The sequence below is a fragment of the Gallinula chloropus genome (genome assembly GCF_964237585.1).
Source record: "Gallinula chloropus genome assembly, chromosome: 1".
Lineage (NCBI taxonomy): Eukaryota > Metazoa > Chordata > Aves > Gruiformes > Rallidae > Gallinula > Gallinula chloropus.
Window position 1 is genome coordinate 133,866,116 of NC_140085.1, and position 18,843 is coordinate 133,884,958.

At 40.1% G+C, this 18,843-nt stretch overlaps 1 protein-coding gene across 2 annotated transcripts in view; it reads right to left on the bottom strand.

Moving 5' to 3' along the window:
- FRMPD4 (FERM and PDZ domain containing 4) overlaps nucleotides 1-18,843 on the bottom strand; it is a gene marked incomplete at its 5' end in the record, with an annotated part of 310,938 nt that overhangs the window by 48,415 nt on the left and 243,680 nt on the right. For both annotated transcript variants that reach the window (XM_084268209.1, XM_084268208.1), the window contains 2 exons: nucleotides 14,763-14,865; nucleotides 17,023-17,183. In XM_084268209.1, coding sequence (XP_084124335.1) covers nucleotides 14,763-14,865; nucleotides 17,023-17,183 — 264 coding nt within the window. The remainder of the gene's footprint in view (nucleotides 1-14,762; nucleotides 14,866-17,022; nucleotides 17,184-18,843) is intronic.

Sequence of the window (18,843 nt, forward strand, 5' to 3'; positions counted from 1 at the left end):
CAGACGAAGGCACTTATGCCATAATCTTCACCACAGTACAACCAAACCAAATGATTTCTTCCTACTGTTTCTGCCATTCAGAGCTGTAATTGCCAAACCAGAACTTCCCCAAGCATTCAGTGCAGAAAAGAAAATAATACTAAAAGCTGAAGGAAACACACTGTAAACTGTGTATATTCTGCACTGTCTTATCAGAAAAGTAACTGCTTATCATGCTGCATTTCACTTCCACTGGAAAAACAGCTCACCAGCTCCTGTGTAACACACACCTCAATGTTCCCCGCCCCCAAAAAACCACCCAAAAATCAAAACCCCAAACCAAAAAGAGGTCATGTCCTGCAGAGCATCATTATCTGTTGAGCTTGCAAGGCAGAACACATCCAGTTATGGTGAGCCTTTGAAAGATACTCTGCATGATGGTGAAGTGCAGGTAGACAGAACATGAGCATGGGTGATAGCATGCAACAGACCCAGGAGCAGAAAGTTACTGCTGCTAGTAAGGCTGCTTACAAGCTAGTACTAGCAGCTAGTACTACTGCTAGTAGTGCTACTAGCTTCTCCATCCTGTCAGAAAAGTCACACCTTCCCAGTAATGGCTGATAATGCCACAGATACTGAGCATGGCTCAGAATCCAGCTATGAGCCTGGGCACTCAGAGATCTGAAGACCAACCTACAACTTACACCTGACTTCCTGCAAAACACAAACTCCCCTGATAATCATAGCTACTAGGTGTTTTGTGAAGCCTTAGCTTCTGCTCAAACTACAGCACATCTTTCCAGACAGACACAAGATCCTCATTGCTATCCAAGTTCTTCCTTATTCAGATATCCACATTCAGATAAAGCTATCTTAATCTCTCCCACAATAACCTAATCAGGATGAGATTATGATGTCTCTCATAAAAGGGACAACTTCTGGCTCATTTTTGCTGCCCTTCCCAAACTACATCCAATTGCCAGCACACTTTCAGGAACGAACAGAACCGCAACCTTCTATGGTTATATATAAAGTTTATATTGCTTCCCCACTCCCACTTTATATTCTTTTCCTTTTTATATCCTTTTTATATTCCTCCTGTTAGCTACAAGGCACTCCTCTGAAAGGTCAGATTCAATGAATTATTTAATGTAATAGCAAGCTGAGGCACAAAATGCTGCCTCCTAACAGCCTCAGGTAGCTTCACCCTAGGCTGAGCTTCAGTTCTGTGAACCAAGGGGATCAAGACAGGAACACTCAGGATAACGGCTTTAATGCACTTGCTCGGAGCAACAGGCACATCCACCCTGAGCTTCACCTTGGCCAGGCTTCTTCAAAAGCAAGGCTTTTACTACCAGAGGCCATACTCAGTGCACTGCGCTGGGAAACAGCACCTGCCTTGCAATGCCAGCCAACAACTTCCAAAGCTCCTGGTAGGCACCACAGGATTTCTCTGAGGCTGCTCTGCCAAATGCTATGCATCATCAACACTCTACAAGGAAGTCAGCACAAAAAGAATGGACTACAAAGGACTGTCATTCCCTAGACAGAACACAACGAACAGCAGGACTGCCTCTGAGAGGCAGGTACTACATACGTTAACCTAGATGTCCTATGTGTAACCTTCTCCACGATCTCTTGAATCATCTCCCCTTTCCTACAGCCTCTTAGCTAAAGGACTGGAGATGAGATCTTGCAGGTCTGGGGCTCCACCACTCTCTTGGCCAAGACATGTTTCTGCCTCCTCAGGAGCTGGCCACTGCTCTTTCAGTGCACAGTGCCATGGGATGGAATGAGATGAGGATGAATCCATTGTCAGAGGGCACAGGATCACAGAATCTTTAACATTGGAAAAGACCTCTGAGATCATCAAGTCCAAGCACCTATCTAATGCCACCATGTCAACTAAACCTTGTCGTGGAGTGTCATGTCTACATCTTTTTCAAACACCTCCAGGGATGGTGACTCCACTACCTCTCTGGGCTGATGTGGTATTCAGTCCACAGGCCCAGTGGGTGGACCCCTGGGCTTCATAATCCACCATCAGATGTCTTCTGACAGATGCACCTCCTAAAAGTCTTCCCTAGTAAACTCCGTACCCTAAGTGGACAGAACCATTAAGGAGAGAAAATGCTGCGAGCTTTTGCTTGAGGATATTAAGGGCAGGTCAGTATCCTCAGCAGTATTTTTGTTCCACTTGGAACACTCTGTTATAAAATTCTGAAGTACCCGCTTTGCTTTGGATCACGATGATCTCCAGCTCTGCCCTCCTGAACTCCTCAGCGTCTCACAGGAGCTGAAACTCGAGGCTGTTGCTGCCTGACTTACAAATGCCTCATGACACCCACAGCTTCTCCTGTGGGTGAGGCAAGCCTCACAGGGATTAAATGAACTGTAGTAGGTATCTTTAGAAAAAAAAATATGCCTCATGCATATATATATATATCTTCATAGCTAACCTGTATATGCTATGAACACTAATATTCTAAGAAAACCACCATAAAACTAGTAATACTCATAAAATTATAAGGGTTATAAAAACTCTCCCTATGTTTGCATTTTCACGATTTTAACATGCATTTTCCTAGTAAAACAGAAACGAGACATGGCTTTGTAATACCAAAATCACAATGATACATTGGAATTGGCACTTTTTATTTATCACTTTCAGATAGAGATAGAAGAAATATTTCAAATAATTATTTTAGAACTCTCTACCACACCTCTCCTTGTAATGTTCATCTGTACAACCCATATATAATGCCACGATAAGGTTTTGGTTTCGATAAGCTGCAGAATCTCAGTTTCTTGTTTCTAAGTAACACACACACACATCCCAAATCCTTGATAATAAAGCTTTATGTACCACATTCCTCTCTCTGCCCATACACTCAAACATAAGCAAATGCAGAAGACATACTGCACACTTATGTTATGATGTGTTTGTGGTGCATCAAAAAAAGCATTGCCAGCAGGTTAAAGGAGGTGATCGTCCCCCTCTACTCTGCCCTGGTCAGGCCCCACCTGGAGTATTGTGTACAGTTCTGGGCTCCCTGGTATAAAAAAGACAGGGATCACCTGGACACAGTCCAGCGGAGGGATAGGAAATTATTAAGGGCCTGGAGCATCTCCCCTACAAGGAAAGGATGAAGAACTGGGGCTGTTCAGCCTTGAGAAAAGAAGGTTGAGGGGATCGTATTCATGGTTATGAATATCTGAAGTGTGGGACACAGGGGGAATCAGCCAGCCTCTTTTCAGTGGTGTGTGGAGACAGGACAAGGGGCAATGGCTGCAAGTTGGAGCACAGGACGTTCCGCACCAATATGCAGAAGAACTTTTTCACAGTGAGGGTGACAGAGCCCTGGCACAGGCTGCGCAGGGAGGTGGTGGAGTCTCCTTCTCTGGAGATATTAAAGACCCGTCTGGACGCCTATCTGAGCGATATGTCCCAGGGAGCTGCTTTGGCAGGGGGGTTGGACCTGATGATCTCTCAAGGTCCTGTCCAACCGCTACGATTCTGTGATTCTGTGTTCTTTGTCCAACAAATGGCCCTGAGACTTACATTAACAAACTGTATCCTCAGTCTATATACCTCCAAGCACAAATAATACAATTGCCTCTTTCTCCAACACCAACAAAAAAAAAATGGTTGCAAAAGAGTGTGTTGAGTTTTCTTTTCCTTCTATATGTCAAACACGCAGTACAGTTCCTTCTTTAAACCCACAGCAGTTTGGATGAGTTCTTAATGAACTCAACAAGCCTGCTGGAAACTGTAACATGCCTGTAATTGGCATAGAACACTAAGCAATTGTTTCAATACTTTTTAAGGAGGAAAAAAGTGGTATCTTTACTAGCGCATCTGTTCTAATATTTAATTAAAGGCTTTGAAGACACAGAATTTCAGATAAAATGCAGAACAAAAGGGTATTTCTGGTCACAAAAGTATAATTTCCTTGTGAAATTCATCAGTAAAGGGAATGACACAAGTTAATTAAAAAGAAACTGGACTGCAAACTCAATTAATAAACAGTTTCAATTTTCTGCTGTCTTCCAAAGTGGAGAGCTGTTGCTATAATTCTTGATAAACTTTTAGGCAGAAGATATTTTCCTTTAAAGTTTCAGGCACACTGTAGTGACGTACAGAAAAGAACATTGAGCACGAAGACAATGTATGGAACAAAGATTTGAGTACGACGATTAAACCTCATGACTCCCACAGTTTTTATGAAATACAGATGACCTCAAGGATTTTAAACTGCTATAGCAACCATTTTTATTATCTAGAAGAACTGCCTTTTTGCGTATGGTTTTCTGAGTAACAGACCTGCTGAAAAGCTGAAGTGATCATCATAAAATGTTAAAGTTCTATGTTATAAGATGACAAGACCTTTGCCTCTCCTGGAGTCTTGTTTGATTCACAGGCTGAGCAAATTTGGTTTTAACTAAACCTCCAACCAAGCTGAATTACTTTATTTAACAATACAGACTGCTGGGATTTTCCCTTGTGCTGTAAGTAAAATACATTAAGCTTTAGTCTGCATGAAGAGGAATAAGAGCTAACAGAACAATTAACATTTCAGCACATGCTACATAAAAAACATGCCTTTGGGGTAATGGGGGTCGATGGCAATCTGGGTTTATCTCTGCAGTCTCTGTTTTGGTATTTGCAGACTCTATTTAGATATTTCTTCTTGGTTTCTCAGAACCAGTTTTCTCTTGGTTTCTCAGACAAAGTAAGACTAAGACCATCTTTTGGAAGTCACCTGCTGTGAAATACACGTGATTAATCTTCCCCTGTTGCCGTTGCTGCTTCCAGGAGGTCTGTGAAGACTTGGACTTTTCAAGTCAAGCAAAAAGTCAAACAGAGAACAGTATTTTCGGGGAATAAAGCCTACAAAAAGCCTAAGTGGAAGCTAAGATGCTTCTCTTACACTATTTTTTTGGTGTGTTGCTTGTAATAAATCACAAATGATCAACTGTCACATCAGAAATCAAACCAGGAAGAGTTGATGAATAAATCCCATAGAAATCTACCATGTTAAACTGCCTTTTGAAGCATTTGATGTTTTCTAAGGGTGAATTCATTTTTATCCATTTTTATTTTCTAATAATTTTTTGTCTCAGCTACTTTGTTTAATGAGAAACAGATTTTGTCCTTTGAACTTCTGCTGTGACCCAGCATCATCCCAGTTGGTAGTAATATCTAACCGAGGAGTCTCACTTTGGGGACTAATGAGTCTGAATATGCAAAACCATTCCCCTTCCCTTTTAACTAGCCTTCTGATTGGGTATATCAGATAAAGTTAGATGCAGATACTCAATATCCTGGTAATTTTGGGAGCCTTTGTTGGCTATACTATTGCTGAAATAAAAATTATCTAATTTTGTGTTCTAAGTTTCTAGTTCATCAACCAATATAGGAGACCCTACAACATTTCTATTCCAATCACATTATACTATCAACTGCTAAGAGAGACTCTGAGTCACAAAATTATTCTTATTGGAGGGAAGCAGGGATGAAAAAGGACTTGCTAATGACAATCTTAAGCCTTTTGATCTTAATTCTCAATATTTTTGAAAGAACTTCCAAAAATAATTAGGCCTTGCCAACATAAAGAGAGTAAAAAATTGAAAGTCAACTGCACTGAGAGCCACATCCAATTTTCTTACAACATAATTAAGTCTAGACATCTCTGAATCAAAAAGAAGTTTGAATTGAGAGAGTTTTATCAGACCAGTATTCAGCCAGGGTGTGTTCATCTCTACTATGTTTTTTATTTTCAGGCTCTATAGACAAACCACAAGTTACTGGTGTCAAGCACTGTCACCCCCCTGTCCATGCCTTTGGCTGACTGAAAGGCAGCATTGCTGTCAAAGCAGGGATATGAAATGGAAGTGTAGAGATAGCCATTGTAACTGGACAGCAACCATATGAGGGGGCACAGCCGCCTTATGGGTGCCCACAGCTTCAGTAGGCATCATTCTTCATTTTATTTTACTTAACAGGTTAATTGTAGACAGACTGGAAATTAGATAGGATTCTGATACACAGAGCCACCCCACTAACAGTTATGCTAGTTTGATTTTCTCCAATTTGACAAATAGATAAGCTTTTGTAAAATGTATAAAACCCCTTCAATGCAGACACTGCCAGGAGCTTCCACAGAACTGACAGCTAAAGGCTAAAGGTACTTCAAATTCATGAAACTACACAAGACATTGCAAATTGGTCACAGTCTTTTCACCTTTCTCTCTCAACAGTTTAAATTACCTTTTACATTTCCTGTGAGCACTAGTGCATATCAAACTGCCACTCCCAAAACAGCAGCCCTTAAAAACAGGAGATTAAAATCTTTCTGCCTTTCCCCAATCCAAGGCATCTGTAGCAGACACAGCCCTCCAAGGATCAATTTACAAGACCATAAAAATATCATGTTTGCCTCCCAGCACTTGACATCACCTCTGCTGTCTTTCTACCAAAATACAGCATTTGGGTATCGTTCATAGTAACTACAAGCCTCTCACTTGATACTGCTATCTATCTATCTATCTATCTATCTATCTATCTATCTATCTATCTATCTATCTATCTATCTATCTACCTACCTTTCATTTTTTTAAACTACATGTTTTTGAACAAGAGTTTCTCTGCTATCCTGAAGCTATTTAGGCAGTAGATGAAAACCAGTTAATTTCTATGACAGAAATATCCAGAAAAGTCTCAGGATAAAAGGGAATGCTGATGCCTCCACTGTCCATACTGAGTGCAACACAAACCTTCACAAAGCATCCAAAGTGTTATACCACACAACTATCATTTCTTCTCAAAAATGGCTATGCTTCCCATTGCAATAGCTTCATTAGCTGCTGTGCATGTGCTGAATCAGTCAGCAACTGACTCACAAGATGAGAGATTTGCAAACTTCCCAGTGAGGGGACACATCCGGAAGGGCAGAGTTAGTTGCTCTGTGAGTTCTGTACATGCGGGTGGCAAAGGGATCTCTTGGAAAGAGTCCAGCAGAGTCTATGAAGATGATTAAGGTCCTGGATCATCTCCCCTACAGGGAAAGGCTGAATGAACTGGGGCTGTTCAGCCTTGAGAAAAGAAGGTTAAGAGGGAATCATATTCATGGTTATAAATATCTGAAGTGTGGGACACAGGGGGAAATGGCCAGCCTCTTTTCAGTGGTGTGTGAGGACAGGACAAGGGGCAATGGCTGCAAGTTGGAGCACAGGAAGTTCTGCACCAATATGAGGAAGAACTTTTTCACAGTGAGGGTGACAGAGCCCTGGCACAGGCTGCCCCGGAGGGTTGTGGAGTCTCCTTCTCTGGAGATATTAAAGACCCGTTTGGACACTCCTCTCTGTGACCTGTCCTAGGGAGCCTGCTCTGGCAGGGGGGTTGGACTCGATGATCTCTCGAGGTCCCTTCCAACCCCTACAATTCTGTGAATCTGTGCATCTTCATACTTCACAGGCAGTCCTTGCTGGCAGCCCCAGAGGCACAGCACAGTCCTCTCCTGTCAGCCCATACTTCTTCCTTGAGCCCAGAAGCTGTTCTGCACAGACTGGTGTTCCCCAAGCAAGCTTCTGAAGCTGTTTCTATCTTGTCTTCCTCTCTGTTTTCTGCTTCCTACTGATTAAACTGCTCCATATCACACTGCTTGTCTTGTATAAGTGTAGCTGTCCTGTAGTACTGTCCTTAAGGCATCTGCACATGCCACAGAATATTCAAGTACCAACAGCACTTTGTGGAGGCCTGGATTGCCCAATGTAATCTTTTATGATCTGGAAATGTCATCCCAAAAGAGACAGATAGTGGGGCTGGGAAAGAGAAACGATGAGATTTCTGTAGTTTGACACCTCCTCTCAAGCCTTCCCCACCCAAAACAGAGGACATGTAATTTTTAGGTACCTCTTGCTACATATTCCAGCAGGATGTAACCCTTTAATGCACAAGGCTTGCAGGGACAGCACACAGGTGCATAAACATCTATTAAAAAGTCTGCAATATAGAGAAAATCCATCATGTGGGAGGGTTAATTCATAATAAACTGCAAGCTGGGTTTTTGTTTGTATGACTTTACATGGAAGCAATTACTTTGAAGCATTCACATCGGCACATCTGGCTTCAAAGTAAATCCTCCATGCCAACAAGGCAGTGCTTTTGTTTAGTTGGATGAGAAGCGGTAAGCCTGCTTGTCAGGATGAGCTGATGAGAGCAGCATTTGCTGTTTCGCATCCAAAGAAGGCATTTTGAGCAGTGTTTTGGGCACAGCTGTTCCCCATCTCTGCCCATACCCCTGCATTCTGTTACCATGAAGCAACTTGTTACGAACAGCTGACTTGAAATTCATCACGGCTGCCTCCTCTTTCTAGGCAGAGTAAGATGATGACACAACACTTCAATTGGATGACACATCAAGGCTTGGGATTTCAAAAAGACCCTAGACTTGCTAACTCCAGGGGGCATCCACTGTGCTGAATACAAAAATAAACTTCTAAATTAAGTACTCAGTGTTCCAAACATTTGAATTATTGAGCCCAAACCTGTCTGAACCATGTCAGCCAACTTACTGGTAAGAACAGAGCAAGCATATGAGACTTGATGTTCTCACAGATACAATGGATTTAGAAGAAAACAATTTCTATAGTTGGTACAGATTTTAACAAGTAATATCTCTATACAGCTTTGAACTCAGCTTAATTCTTACAAGCCTTTGAAAAGGTGAGCATGCATTTCTGAAGCTATATTCCAGATTAATAATTAAAATCTAAAGAGACATGAATGAGCTCTCAATATATTATCTCAAGTACCAGAAGCACCTCACCATGGCAGCCAAGAAAAAAGTTATTGTAGAAAATGCTAAATTGCTGCCTCATAATTAGATTGCAGCAGCTGATTTAAAATACTTAAGTTGTCTCTGTATGATATTGCAGAAACAAAGAAGCAGAAGATATTTACCTAACAACACCCTCCAGTCAGAACCTGACTTCCCATATCCTGACTCCCAGCTCCATGCTTGGGCCAGTTGATTAGAGGAAGCCAATTACATGGCCTAGCAGAAAGCTCATCTCCATTGATGCCACTTGTGAAACTCCTACCGCTGCTTTGGTCCAATGTTTTATGTGTCCCCCCTACTTTTGGCATTAAGTATCTAAACCCCCAAACACTAGAAGCTCAAGGTCTGAAACAAAATGGGTATAGCCTCTGGGTATACACACTGAACTGGGAGTAGAATGGCGTACCTCCAGATTAAAAGGTCTGTGTGACTGCTTCTGCAGGAAAAACAGGTTTCAAGATTCTATTTGCTAAACAGTATCATAGGTAATACGTTAGCATTTTTGCTCTGTGGTGTTGATGAAGAAAGAATGTCTTTAAAACTGAAGTCCAATGGAATTGCTTGATCCCAAACTTGAAACAGTCTAAGCCTAGAGATAGAAATTGCATTTGAAAAGTGTTATTTTCAGCTGCTGTTAGAAGACGATGCTGACAGTCACTGTCACGGTGCTCCCTTTTGCACTTGGGTTTAGCTACGATGATGCAGAGAAGGCAAACTGGTCCCCTGATACACAGAGTGAAACAGCAGTGACAGAATCCTCATCTACTCCACAGCGATGGTGAGAAGGGTCAATATTGATTAAATTCATTTTAGCACTTAAAATGCAACATGCAGCCTGAAAACCTGGAGGGTTCTTTCTCTCCAGCCTTATGGTAATTCAAAATTGAAACAGAAATTCCACTACAGAATTGAAGGAATCCTCTAGACCCTCTTGATGAAAACTTGCCATGGCATTAACTTGCCAAAGCAAGAATTATTTCAGAAAGGTTTTTGAGTCATTTTGCTTAAATAGAAATAGAGACATAAAGAAAGAAAAGCTGTTAATGAATTTCACCTTTTTCAGTTTTCACTTTGCAATTAAAGTCTTTCAGTGGAATTCCACAGGACGTCAAATACTAATTTGCTGCTGTTACAGTTTCAAGGAACAGGACTAATCTAGCCTAATTTAGCAACCTAGAAGTCAGGTTTCTATTCTAAGATAGTTTTCTGTGCTCCTTCTATAGTCAATGCATAAATAAAGCTTTCTGCCACAGGGCAGTTTACTCCAAAACCAGTATATCTTGGACAGATCGCTCTCTTCAGGTGCCTGTCTTGCCTCACAGGCTGCCTGGGTAACTGTTTTAATTGATATGTGAACAAAATACCACTACCACAGCCTACTCAGAGTTTGCTTTATAGGGTAAGCAGTACATCTGTGTGTACCTTAAAATTTCAGTACAATATCTTTCTCAGTAAGCAGACATTTTACATATGTTGGGATCCTTCTACACTTGCATACTCAGTACAACCTAAGATGATTATCATTAATGTTACAGCGATTATCTGTAAAGGTATTACAAAGCAAATGATTTTCTAGATATATTAAAGTGCTTTCTAAAACTTTTTAAGACTCAATTTAACCCAACGATACTAATTCAGCATCAAGCAATGAGAATGAAATATATGCACCCCACACAAACAATTAACTGATACATTAATACACCTTCTAATATGTTAGTTTTGCATTGTTGCTCACCTTCAAATATGCAAAGAATTTCTACACAGTGGAATGTTTTAACGTTATCTCAAAGTACTTACTATTTAGTGTGTGTGAAAAACATTAAGTCACAGAATCTGTATTGGCAGTAAAATAAAATCAAGGTAAGTAGCTCCTGCTACAAATTTGAACCAACTGCACTTCAAATACATCTTCTTCCTTCAGTTAATCTGTTCACTTGCTCCTTGCCTGGATTGTAATGATACCTTTAGAAAACTAGGCTTGTTTCTCTTTCACCAACTTCAATAACTTTCTGCCTTGAATGGAACACATCTAGACCGAAGCTCTAAGTGATGCTCATAAAGGTAATCTCTCTTTGTAAGGGAAACCATAAATACCACTTCTGGGTTTGTGAGTGAAAAAAGCTGAAGAGAACATAACATGGTGCTAAAGCCATTGAACATTATCCAGAAAAAATAAATCCTTATGTATTTTGTCTGCAAGCCATACTGTATTCATATTTCTGCAACCTTGGCTTTCAAAGGACAACCTGAACACTAATTAAATGTTGCCAGTACAGCAGGGCCAAAAGAATTAGATGGATTAAAATTACCTACAGGGGATTTTTATAATGAATATCCCTGATAATCTCCAGACCTGAGACCTCCTAGGATACAGTAGAATCCCTCAATTCTTAAAAAAAAACCAAACTAAAATCTTTCACCAGGTTCCTGCTCAGTACCCCCTGGAGTCAGCAGAGTTGGCTTCAATACAGTTTTCTACTTAAGGAAGCTTATTCTCAGTAAGGAACTTTTAGAAATCACACACATAATTAAAACATTAAAATGCAATAGAGAGACAATGTGAACATTTCTGCATTATGTGCTCCCATTATCTTCTTGCATTCTCCTCTAGTGAAAGTGTTACACAAAAGGGATTTTCCCAAAAGACCTGTCTAACTATTTCTAACCTGGCAGGAGTAAAGAATGCACAGAGAAGAAAAAAGGACTGAAGCCTAAAAAATTATCAGAAAAAAATTGCCCTGACTTATTTTGTGGAAAACTCAGAAATAAAGGAAACTTGTTGCTTCAGACATGCTTTTTCCTAATGAAAGAAGATTTAATTGACATTTTTCAAACACCCTTCTTGCTGGACATTCTGAATCTCTTCGTTTTTAAAAATTTGATATAGATTGTAAGAGAAATTCTGTCTTCTGTTTTCTTTTCTTTCAATAGCATAACACTTTTCATAATTAAACATCCAAATAATGTTATCTTGGAAAATAAATAAATATTGCATTACACTAAAAACTGTTTAATATTCAAGATTGACTTAAATTCCAGTATTTGTCTATGCTTTTGCTTGAAAGTTTTGAGTTCTGTTAAGTTTGTTAAAGCATGATCTAATCTAGTTATGAAATCTGCCTTTTATTTCTCAAGCAGTTTGGCTTTTTTTCTCTGTTTGGCACACTATGATCTTTATGTCTGTATTTTGAAAGTAGATTAAGGTTTCCCCCACTCTCTGCAACTATAAAGAGAAATAATTTCTTGACTTTACAAAAAGCTTCAAGGGAAAGCTGCATGAAAATAGCCACAGAATGAATACACCATGAATATAAAAAAAATACCTTGTTATACCTAATCAGCAAGAGACCATGCAATCACAGGAAAAATACAGCATTAGAATATCAATTTTCCATTGATGTGCTGCAGTGACCATGAGGGGATATGGTGTAAGATCCCAAGGGAAAGGAGGAAGAAGAGTCCTTGCTAATAAGCTGGCTTCAGCAGGACACTGAAAATGCTGAGGTACTTCATGCTTTCTTGGCGTTGGTCTTTAGTGGCAAGGTCTGCAACCCTGGCCCCTAAGTTTAGTGGCAGATACTGAAGAACAGAAGTAGACAATGACTGAATTGGGGGTTGCTTAGGCATGAAGGACACTCAAGTCCATCTAATGCTGCTGAGGGAGTTGGCTTGTAGAAGCTGCTCTCTATCATCTTTGAAAGGCCAGTGATTAAGAACAGATACATCTGCCCAGTGTGGTTGTGAAATCTCTATCTTTGAAGACATTAAAAGCTTGATTTGATGAGAGCTGAGCAGCCACATCTGACTGACACTAGCTTGCTTTGAGCAAGAGGCTAAACTGGATGACCATCAGAAATCCCACCTCAATTCTTTTACGATTTTGTGATTATGTCCATTGCCTAACCTATGTATCTAAAGCATACTCATTGCTGACCACAGATACACTGCTACCAGCTGGAAAACAAGGTTTCAGAATTGCTTCCACGCACGTTGAAAACCGAAAGCAGAAGTTTTCAAACTTACAGATGAATCTTAGCCAGACGAAAACCTTCCATTATACAGAAGGGATTCATTATTTCATTGGTGTAAAGAATTGCTGCTGCTATGGTGTCAGGACTGTACAGTGACAGTGTCTAATCATTCCAGGTGTCCCCACTGGCATGAAAAGAAAGCTCTTCATTTAAAATGCTGTAATATATAACCTCAATCCATTTCACTCCTAGTCTCATCAAAGAACGAGTCTCTGTCAAAATCCCCACAGCAGATAGATTTTGAGAGCAGAGGTAGAATTACAGTGTAAGATAAGTGTCACCAAAAGCTTCCCCTGGAATGCAACAACACTTAATTTAGGGTGCTATCTATGGAGTCAAAATAATTGGGAAGGGTGACACTATTCAGTTTCTCATCTGAAGGCAGACAGGGAATCAGCGACACAATAAACTCAGTTTGTCTCAAGCCTAATCACTCTATTTTCCCCGTTGCTATTACGACATGTTGCTAGCAGCAGAGAAACAGGATAGAGATCCTAATTCTCATTACTTACATATCAAAGAATTGGGGAAAGACTGCAGCCTGACATATGATTGCTTCATGAAGAAGCAAAGACATCAAAAATAAGTTCAAGACCCATTTGAGAGGTTTATGCTGCTGGTCGATACAGAGCACACGACAGAAATGTATTAGGAACAGGACAGTTCCTGTGGTTCACAGGGTCACTTCATCACAAAAAACAAGGGGTGAAGTCCCCTCTTAATGTGCTGTGTTTCTGTTAGTTGACTTGCAGGTTAACATTTCTCTTTTCTCTTTTTATTTTAAATCTGAAAAAGTATTGCATTTTGACCAACTTGCCTAACACAGATAAAGGCATCAGTGGTGCTGGCATTTTTATACCATTTCTGTATCTCCCTTGGAAGTTTGTTTCACACCTTAATCCTCATTAAATTGTTCAAATTGTGATCCACAAGAGGAGTACAAGTAACATGGCAATTCCTGCCTGAATTTCTGGAAGCAAATGCAACTTTTCAACATTACATGGGTAACACTGACAATAGTGACAGCTACCAGTTCTGAGGAGAGGTAACCCCACAGTTCAAACCTGGGTATCTCCCAGGAATGGACTAGACCCATGGTTCACCAATAAGAAGGAAAAACCAGAAATAAAATCAGTATCCAACAACCAGGCAACTAATTTGAAATTAATAATTTAATGTAACGTAATTTTTATGTTTATTGTTTAAATTACTAATAATTTTTCTATGCAGTGAACTAACTGCATTTTATGTGAACCACATCGCATCTTTTTCTACAACCTGAGCAACTGTCAATCCCTGTAGCTTCATTCCTTCTACATCCCTCTACAAATATTGTCGCTTCTTTCCTGCACTGTCCACAGACACTTTTTTGTCTTGTTTTCTGACTCCTATCCACATAGGATAGGATGACTGCTCTTGTCACACAAACTCACCGATCTGCAATCCACCCAAACACTCTTTGAGCTTCCCTACATATTTCCATTTACATGCACACACACCTGCTCTCAAAAATCGCCCCACCACATTTTCTTTCTTCTTCACTTAAGACAGACCTGACTCAACTTTCTTCATGTTAAAAAAAACCCAGCAGTGACTGGAGCTGCCTTGCTCCAGGAATTACCTTTTCAGTAAGCCACACCAAAAACAAGCACTGGGAGAATACTATTCATCCTTTGATATTCATGTATTTTGGAGCTGTTCTGATGTCTTACTGCATGTTTTCAGTTAGCCAGAGGACATTTAAGAGGACACTTCAATACTAAAATACTTCACCATTCTTTGTTATGACTAAAGTAGCATTATATTCTCTTTTCTCAGCCATGAGGAGGCAAGACTTGCTGTATTATCAAATGATTGCACACGCAAAAAGTCACTGGGTTCATAGTTTAAGTGACAGGACATCAACTACCTGACAAGGTCGATGACTCTCTCCCTTGGAGCAGTGCTGACTGGCTCATCATTAATCATTATGATCTGATCCCCTGGTATAAGCTTTCCTTCAGAAGGGCCGCCTGGAGACAAATAAAATGAAAAAAAAAGGCAAAAAGGCAAAGCACAGGTTAGCAGACCATCGTAAATGCACAGACACACTCTGTTGTTAAGATACTGTGAGTGGCTTTTTTGCTCAACTAACGGCATGTTTTAACACAAACGCTACTTCTGACGTTACTTCTTCAGCAGGAAAATCTTAAAAGTTACTGGTTTAGCAGCTCCTACTGAAGTTCCTCAAGTTAGGCTCCAAACCCACACCTAGCTACCTAAAAATAAGGGCTTGATTTTTCTGGAGGGCGAAAATGACCCATAAAGGGTGGCCTAATTCACCATTTAAGGTGTGATCAACCATACCTTGCTCATCTCTGATTCACATTTGTCTGGTATTCTTGTAAGACCACCCTGAAGATGACTATTTTTTCCTGTAGATATATGATCACGTTTAACTATTGTTGAGATCAGGAAGTCTTTTTCCCTGGTGTCTACACCAGATCTTCCTTCTTTCAACACATTGTTTCCTGTCCTGGGCAAAGTAACATTTTGAACATCTTATTCCTCTTTGTTATGAAACACCTCTTAGATATCAGAAAGTCATTCACAGGTCTCTCCTCTGACTTGTGCTCTGGGAAAAACAAACCTGTTTCCTTCAATGTGAAGTGAGTGAGATCCTGTACCTTCAGCCTCTGAGTGTCTGTTCCTCTGCATTCCTAGCACTTGATGAACACAAGTTTTATGGACATCCAAAAGCATTGCCACTTTCAGTTAGACAGATATGTAGCATTAGTCTGAGCAGACAGTCAGACATGGACATGTCTATGTGCTTTAAATTCTGACACTGTCAGGACGTCTACTGAGTTCATGCTTTGAAAAAGGCACATAATACTTTCTCAGCATGACTACACACCCAGAAGAAGCTGTGATATCACAGCTCCTAGTGAAAAGATATAACCTCTCTAGACTTCAGTCTTTAATCTGCAAAGATGGCATGTAAAAAACCCAGTAATATTACCAATATGAAGATAAAGTCTAAAAACAAAAGGCTTCAGTATCAAAACCAATTCATTTAACAATAGAGCTAATGTTGCTCCTTTCCTCTGTTCTGTGTGAAAACTTTACTTCACTGACATATCCAGCATAAATGGACACAAATCCATATTGGAGAATGTCATCCTGAGCTCACCATTCCTCCTAATCACTTAGAACAGAAGATAATAGGCACCTTTTCCAAGCTTTAATATAAAACTACATTATTAACGCTAACTTGGGGAGAAAAGAATTGTCTGGATCTAGTTCAATTATTAGTTACACTGCTCGCTTCATCTGAAAGCAATACAAATATAATCAATGCATACACGTGGGTAAATGACATCAGAACTTCACAAAGTCGATTTTGCCTCTCCTCTGCTCTCTGCGGGGGTTCTGGAGAACATATCGAACAAGAGCAAAGTCAAATCCCTGCCCTTGGCTCCGAGGCAATTTTACGTAACAATTGAACTTTCAAACAGAGAGCAGGAGCCCATGATTTGGGAGACTGATTAGTCCCAGTCTGGTCCCCCATTATTTCAAAAATATATCAAACTTCATTAATTTTCACTCCAGGTAAGATGTTTAGGGATCTGTTTTAACCTGGGTTTTTTTTTGACACACAGTTACACAGAAGTTACCCATTAAAATAAAAAAAGTAAAAAGCCAGCAATAAAATCCTCTTTTTCAAAAACAAACAGTATAGTTAGAACCAAGTATTGTAGTTAGAAAAGTATTCCTCTTTTGGAAGCTGATGATAAAAAGAATGGAAAAAATGTGTAAGTTTCAATCTCACAACTCAACAGCTCTTGTGAACACGGATTCAATGGCAATGGAGGTGACACCAAACCAATATGCAGAACAGGAAGAAGACCTTCTTTCCTTGAGTGAAGCTGGTCAGCTTTTTTCAGGCAAACAGCAGCAATGGCTCAGAGCAATTATCCAAAACTGGCTTTTTGCTAACACATTTACATACCATTCAAAATCCATGCAAGGAAAAAGCTACTGGGTCACACAAGGATGAAAATCCTGCCTACTATTTGCAATTACTTTTGTTTGCCTGACTGTTTTAACAGTACTCAAACTTGTAGCTGTATTTCATCTCAGTAGATTAAGTCCAAGTTTGCTTCTGGGGTCAGGTGAGGAAAACATACCTGGTGTTACTGAGCGTACAACAACTGGCTTTTCACTACCAGCCACAAACCCAAATCCTAGCACAGGATCCCTCCTCATTTCCACTTTCCGAGGAGTTGGAGGGGTTATTTGGCAGCTCTCTATTCGAGGGTCTTCAAATGTGGCTGATTGTGTCATGTGACTGTGAAAAAAAAAAAAAAAGATGGAAAAAAGGAAAAAAATCATTAAAACATGATTTTGTGGTATCTACTTGAACAATTTCTGTAGCGATATGAGATGAATACCTGAAATGTTCTCACTGTAGGAACCAAACATCAGCTTAATAATTTTCTATTAGATTTTCTTATACATAAAGTAATAATGCTGCTAGCAGGTCTCAAACAATAATCAGTAGTATCAGCCTATAAAGAGGTCTCTCTTTGACAGCATACATTTAATCATGCCCCATATATGAAAGAAAAATAACCCAACAATAAAGCCTTTGTCATCTGTGCTTGAATTTTTCATCCTTCATTTTTTCGAAGGGAAAAGTAATAGTGTGACCTACTCATAACGTAAAACATACTGATTAGAGTCTGGCAGCCTTTTGCAAGAAGAGAGGACACGCACTGAAATTTGGTGTTCTAAAATGTTAAACAAGATTCTGATCCGAGTCTTCTCAAACAGAACACCTAAGGCACAGGTAACTATTTACTACTTGGGTAAACTCTCCAAAGTCACTCCGAGATGTTCCGGGGCAAAAAAAAAAGAAGAGATATTAAAAAAATATATTTATCAGCAATTACTAAAATACTTTACTTTCAGCTACAGTGTTTTGATGAAGCTTACTTACTGGACCTAGAAGAAAGAATTCTCATGGCTGGAGGGAAAGATCTTTATTTTTCAGGAAAATAAAAAGGATGAAAGCTACCCGGCATCACATACCCATGAAAGATGTCATGGCTTAAAAGCATAGAGACTTCTAAATTGACACTAAACCGTGACCAATGCTGTGTGCAGACTAAACTGGAACATGCTTTGTGTTTCCCATACAATGCCTGGAGCTCCCTGTTGAATCACAGCTACCAATTCCCAGTGCTGATAAGACAGACAGACAAGCTACTCCAGTGTCATACCCTTCCAAATGCTGTTAACTGAACTCATCACAGCAGACAACAAGCAATACTTGATCAGCATAGCGTGAAGACAGACTGCAGCTCATGGTGTCATGTCTTGACAGATCTCAGATAGTATTTGTTTAATGCTGACCAGCCAAAAGTTAACTCTTTTATCTTCAAGACACTACAAATCTGCAGGTGTTGGACTAAGTCCAGCTCTCAGTGGATAAATGCAGTAGACAAGTGGGGACAAGTCCCAACCCCATCTGCAGAGAGGGCATGGGCTTCTGTGCTGAGAAAGGTCACGGCCAGGTGCCAAACCTAAGAATATCATCACAAAGGACATCAAAGAGGCAGATATCGCTACAGCAATAGGCAGTATCCTCAGTCTGAAAGTTGATCTCCTCATAAATGATGGTATGAAATCAAGCCATTTCCCCATATCCTTGATAACCTTGCATATAACATGTTATGATGCAAGAGCTAGGGGACATCCCAAGCTACCAGGATTGTTGCTCTAACCTCCTGTCCCTTTTCCACTTTCCAATACAATTCCTTGAAGAACTCCAGACAGGCAGTCCATAAGGAGAAAGGCATCATTCACAGATCGGCTTCTTGCAGCAATGACATGCAAAAACTTCTCTGATCTTTTCCCAGCACATACTTGGGCATGACATCGATTTCCATTCTCTCCATGGTCTACATTTATTACTGATACACAGAAGAGTGGGAAAATCTCAGTAA